General features: G+C 40.6%; 1 protein-coding gene across 4 annotated transcripts in view; it reads left to right on the forward strand.

Annotated features, from left to right (window-relative positions):
• Positions 1-5,002, forward strand: part of BMPER (BMP binding endothelial regulator) — a 220,757-nt gene extending 215,755 nt beyond the window's left edge. For all 4 annotated transcript variants that reach the window (XM_042860337.2, XM_065587196.1, XM_065587195.1 and 1 more), the window contains one exon: positions 4,369-5,002. In XM_042860337.2, coding sequence (XP_042716271.1) covers positions 4,369-4,550 — 182 coding nt within the window. In that variant the 3' untranslated portion in view covers positions 4,551-5,002. The remainder of the gene's footprint in view (positions 1-4,368) is intronic.
• Positions 5,003-6,000: the final 998 nt, after the last annotated feature.

The raw sequence follows: 6,000 nt of genomic DNA on the forward strand, positions 1-6,000 counted from the left end.
GTCAATTGAATGTGAAGTAATGAAGAGCTTCGAGTTAGGCAATATACTGAAAGATTTTGTCAAACAAAAAGCAAGGAAGATAAAGTTTTAAACACATATAATCAAGGTGTACAATAAAGTTCCTCTTAATGAACTTGATATTTATAATATATGACGCAATGTATGTAATATATAATGTTGTTGTTATTTATATAATCATGGAAAGTAAATAATACACTGAAGAAATGAGAGGGGTTTTTTTTAAGTGTTTTTTTTTTTTTTTTAGTCATCCCAGCCGGCGCCCCGTCAAAACTGTTCGAATTGGGCCCCACACTTCCTAAAGCCGGCCCTGGCTGTGGGCTCATGCAGGTCCGGCTCTAGGCACCAGCATCCCAAGCATGTGCTTGGGGCGGCACTTTTCAAGGGGCGGCACTCTGGCTTTTTTTTTTTTTTTTTTTTTTGCTTGGGGTGGCAAAAATCCTGGAGCTGGGCTCATGCTAGGCGGAGTGGGTGTGCCTATGCAGACGAGATCAGCCCCTGGAGTTCTTTTCCACACTCGCCATAATTCACCACCAGATGTCAGGGTAGAGCTCATCCTGACTCTGCTTACATGAAGATGAATGGAAAAATGCTAGTGGACTGGTAATGATGCAAAATGCTGTATTATTTGCAACATTGGTAGTAAGTTTTTGTTTTGTATAACATATTAGGAAAGTTAACATCACTAGTATTCAAATTTTTAAAATGCATTTGCATAAGAAGGTGGATATGAAAGCATCCCTTCTGTTTTCTGTGTCTATATAGTAATGACCCATGTCAACAATCCAGGGGAGGTTTAACTGTATATTGTCCTTTTTTTGTTTATTTGTTGTTTTTTAGTTGTTGGTTGACTTAAAGTCAAAGTGGAATGTTTTGGATCAATCACAATTTAAAATGCAAAATGCCCAAACAGGCTTAAATGTCCGCTATTGTATTTTTCAGTATTCCACTTCCACAGTAATTATTATTTAATTCCACTGTAAATGGCAGCAGTCATATCTTTTAAATGGTATCACTGAGAGGAACAATTTCAACAGTTTCACTGCTCACCAATTTCATGTTTTGAGTAGTTGAAAATGCCATGTTTTAACTTTTCAGTGAAAAGTCACCATAGTGCTAGGAAACTATTGGTGCCAACAGGGCTCAGAGGAGCAGCCTTTAATCTGTTCTGAATTACTCTGAGGCAGAAATGGCCCCCAGATGGCTCCAGGCTGGGGTAGTGGAAAGGTGGCTTGGAGCCATCTCTTCTTCCATACCCCTGGGTACTGTGCCAAGCAGAGCTCAGCTGGACCAAATACTTGGCCTTTGTACAGTAAAACTTTATGGGCTGAAGTCTTTAAGGTTGAAAACCTTAAGATCATAGAGTGTGCTCTAAGGCCTAGATTTTCAAAGGGACAGTTTTTAGTCTCTCAATTTGTGAGTGCCCACCATGCACCTTAAGGGGGCATCTGATTTTCAGAGGGCAACTACTCAGCAGATACAGATACCCTGTAAGGTAGCTCAAGCTGACCATCCAGAATCACAAGTCACTCTTGAAAATCTTGGCCTACATTTTATCAAACATTTAATACACAGTTGCTGAAGGACTTTAAAGCACTGCACATATTCTTGTGGGGATTAGATTCTGCATGTGCAGAGCTTGCTTTGTAGCTAAAGGTGTTATGTGCTTGATGTACTTTACGTCGCTTTCTTTTCCCCTCTCTTAATTTCCTGTTTTCCTTTTTGAAAATTTTGCCTTTTCTTTTAAAAACTAGGATGATTACAGTATAAAATATCCATTAATATTGCAATTTTAAAAGGTTCTCAGGGTTACATGAATCTGTCTCCTGTACACAAAGAGACAGCTCCTCACTAGCATCCATCAGCAAATCTGTACTGAAATCAATGGAGCTACATTGATTTGCACTGGCTAAGGAGCTGGCCTATGTAATTTTTTCTTCTTTTTTTAAAAACGATGTATCTTGCTTATTACACTGCTGTGTTAAGAGGTTAGATGGATATCTTAAATCAGTGGTTTTCAACCACTTTTTTCATTTGTGGACCCCTAAAAAAATGTGCATGGAGGTGCGGACCCCTTTGGAAATCTTAGAAATAGTTTGCTACGGGCCATGGAACAAAGGTTGAAAACACTGTCTTAAAATATGCAGGATGTCCAACTTGGCTGAGTTGACATTACTGTGGATATTGTAACTTTTTACTCCCACTGAGGATCTGACCCTTAATTTTCTGATTCCTTAGGCTGTGTCTACACTTTCTTAAAACGCTACAGTGGTGCATCTGTTGTCTACATTGGGGTTAGGCATGGTCATGGTTTGGGAGCGTGCGCGGGGGCATTGTCCCCCCAAACAGAGGCAAGGTGTGTGGGGAGGGGTTACACAGGGTCATGTGCCACTTCCTCTCCCTCTCCCGCCCTGAATTCTGCGAGCACTGAGCTGCCCTGCAGGGCTTGCATTGCTTGGCCTGCTGATGTGTGTGTGTGTGGGGGGACTCTGTCCTTCCCGTGCTGTGCCTCCTGCACCCCGGCATGTTTCCTCCTGGGTCCTAGTGCCTGCCCATTTCCTATACAACAGGGAGTGCCAGCAGGGGGGCAGGGCAACTGTTGGGATGGGGGGAAGAGATAGTGGGCAGGGGGAAGGGGCAGGGTGAAGAGAAGGGAATGGGGCAGAGGACAATGGGCAGAGGAAAGGGGAGGGGATGGGGATGCAGGAATGGGCAGGGAGGAAACAGGCCTGGCATGTGGCATCCTCTCGGCAGCAGCGGCCACAGCAGCAGCAGAGCAGTGACATTGCTGCAGCAGCTGGTGCCAGAGTAACCACCAGGCAGCCAGCAGCAGCTGGGGCTCCCCTGTTAAGCCGTCCCATCCCCCTCCCCAGCACCGGCAGCCCAGGTATCCAGCCCAGGTGGCGGAGCGAGCCTGTGAGCCATGGCTACATGGTGCACACCTGTACTTTGCACCCTCCCCCCAAAAAATATAGCAGTCAAACGACACCTATGGGGTTTAGTCCATAATTCTTCACCGCCGAGTGATGTAGCTGCGACAACCTGGCTTTTTAGTGTAGACCTGGCCTACAGTGTTTAAACTCTTAAACTTAGCATGACATTACTACAAGATTTTGTATTTTAATAAGACGATCTCTGCTTACTTTTTCTTTGTGAATAATGGCAACGCTGTAATGGCATTCTAAGCCCCATACATGGAAAAAAATAGCCCTGTTCTGTCTCTAACAGAATCTGTGTGACTTGCATTCTTTAACATGTGTGGACCTGTAATACTCTCAAGAGAGAAGCAACCTTTTTCGTGCAGCCACTTAATTGTAAATAGCAAGATAGGATTCTGGATACTTGCGAGTCTATGGCCACTTATTGTGTTTTCTTTTTTACATCAGCACAACCCTTTGAAAGAATAACAGCCTTTTATTTGTTATTGAGCCATGTATTATTCTCCACGCTGAAGTAGAGTATACAATGTGAAGAGTTCAACGTTCTAATCTAGTAGTGGTATAGTGCTTTTAGCTTAGCCCTCCATAGTCATTTATATTGAAAATGCATTGAAATGTCAACTGCATGGAGCACATACTGGCATCACCAAACATAAGAATCATTGACCTCAGCGACCCCTTGATATAAGTGTATAGCAGAGAAATCATTGGGGGGTTTTGTTTTGTTTTTTTTTCCAATATGTGGTGTTGCTGCTGAACTAACAGCATTGTCTTGACTTACTGCAATGTACAGTTCTATTGGTGAAATTAAAAGCAACGCCTGTGAGTCGGAAGACTTGTCACTGTCAACTTTGCCAGTGGTTCTTAATGGAAACTTGAACAAGTCACTTCACCTTTCTGGTTCCTTAGTTTCCCCATCTGAAAAATGGACATAATGAGGTTATTTATCTGCCTTTGTAAAATGTTCCAAGAATCTCAGATGAAAGGCATTATATCATCTATACAGTCTAAGCAGAGATAAGCCTAAACTACAAAATTCAGATCTGGTTCTAGATGTGAACTTTCCCCAAGTTTGGAGGTATTCTGGATCCAGAATTTTGTTTTTGCACTGATAAAGACAGCTCTCAAGTTAGGATCCGGATTAGAATTCTCACAAAGATCAGGATTATTTTAGATACCTGGTTTTGGTTCACACTCATCTTTAGCACAATCTAGTGGAATATCTATATAAAGCACTTTTTCATATGTCTCTGATGCTATGATGTTCTATTAAATATCTGCAAGTATGACTAACCTGTCCTAGAGATAAAGGATTGCATTATGGTTTTAAAAATGTAATTAAAATGGCATATCTTTAATCCTAATCCTGTGATCTTTATCAATCACATGTTTTTTTTTAACTGCCTTTCAGCAACCCAGTGTAAACATGGTGCAGTGTATGATACCTGTGGCCCTGGATGTGTCAAAACATGTGACAACTGGAATGAGATTGGTCCATGCAATAAGCCATGTGTTGCAGGTTGCCACTGTCCAGCAAACTTAGTTCATCACAAAGGAAGATGCATCAAGCCAGTCCTCTGTCCACAACGGTGACATTAGTTCTATCTCCAAGGACTATAATGTTGGTATCTTTGATACCTTTGAAGCTCACAGCCAATGAAGGACTGCGCTGTTTGTATGCAGATTCTGCATAGTACACACATACTTAATGTTTGTGTATATATGTGTGTGTATGTATATTTATGTGTCTATATATACACACACAGGCACATATATACATTTATTTATATATACACACACAAATGTATATACATTTATTTATATATAAATGTATACTGTGTGTGTAAATACACATCTGTACATCAAATATAAATACAACATATATATATATACACACAGAGAAATATACATCATTTATGTAAACAATAGAAGGATGAATTATTTTATGTATATTTTTTGCTATAAAGTTTATGTATTATTTGTAGGATCCTAATCTGTAATCCATTTAAGTCATTGTACAAATAAAACAGGTGTTTTTAATACAATATAGTGGCATGAAAACATTGGATGACTTTGACATTGCAAAAACTTGTAGTTTCCCAGGAAATTTTTCTAGGGCCATAGCATTGCCAGACTGGATTATCTTCAACGGAGAACCTGGATTTACAGTTTTACAGGAAACATGTTTCTTTCGAGATGGAGGATTTATCTAGGAATATTTCATGTGTACCTCAGAGCTGTCTAGTGATTGGTGACAGTGTTTAATGGTGCAGAGAAAGCTAGGGATTGGATTTTATGCTTAATTGAATCACTGTATAAAATGACTTCCAAAACTGGATTGGCCAACTGCCAATAAAGAGAGATTTGGTTTTGGAACAGAACCAAAGAATCAATGGCCAGATTCTCAAAAGTGTTCAACATGCAGCAGCTCCCATTGAAAAACTGACCTCTTATCATTTAATAAATTAAATATCCTATATGTGTTGTTATATTTGGCATTAACTGGGAATGCACAGTAAAGAACCAGGAAAAAAAACTTTAGCCCCCTTACCATGTTTTAAGCCACTGGTTTTGTTTCATATATTCTTAGAAATATTATTGGATAAACAAAACTTAAATATTGTGAAGTAAGATGCAATTTGATTTTTCTGCAGCTTGATACTTAAAATAACATTGGCTCCCTTTCTTAGTAACGCATTTCATTGGTCAGCAGGTTTAGAACCCAAAGGCAAATTCTCCCAAAGAACAGTGTAGAAAATGTTAAACGATAAATGCCGGCAGCTCACCAATTTCATCTATCTTCATGAACTAAGGGTATGTATTCACTACCGGCAGGATCGGCGGGCAGCGATCGATACAGCGGAGATCGATTTATCGCATCTTGTCTAGACAAGTGGGGATCGATTTATCACGTCTAGACTAGACGTGATAAATCGATCCCTGAGCCCTCTCCCATTGACTCCTGTACTCCAGCTCGGCAAGAGGCACAGGCAGAGTCGATGGGGGAGCAGCAGCAGTCAACTCACCGTAGTGAAGACACCGC

This window comes from Chrysemys picta, chromosome 2, assembly GCF_011386835.1.
Source record: "Chrysemys picta bellii isolate R12L10 chromosome 2, ASM1138683v2, whole genome shotgun sequence".
NCBI lineage: Eukaryota > Metazoa > Chordata > Testudines > Emydidae > Chrysemys > Chrysemys picta.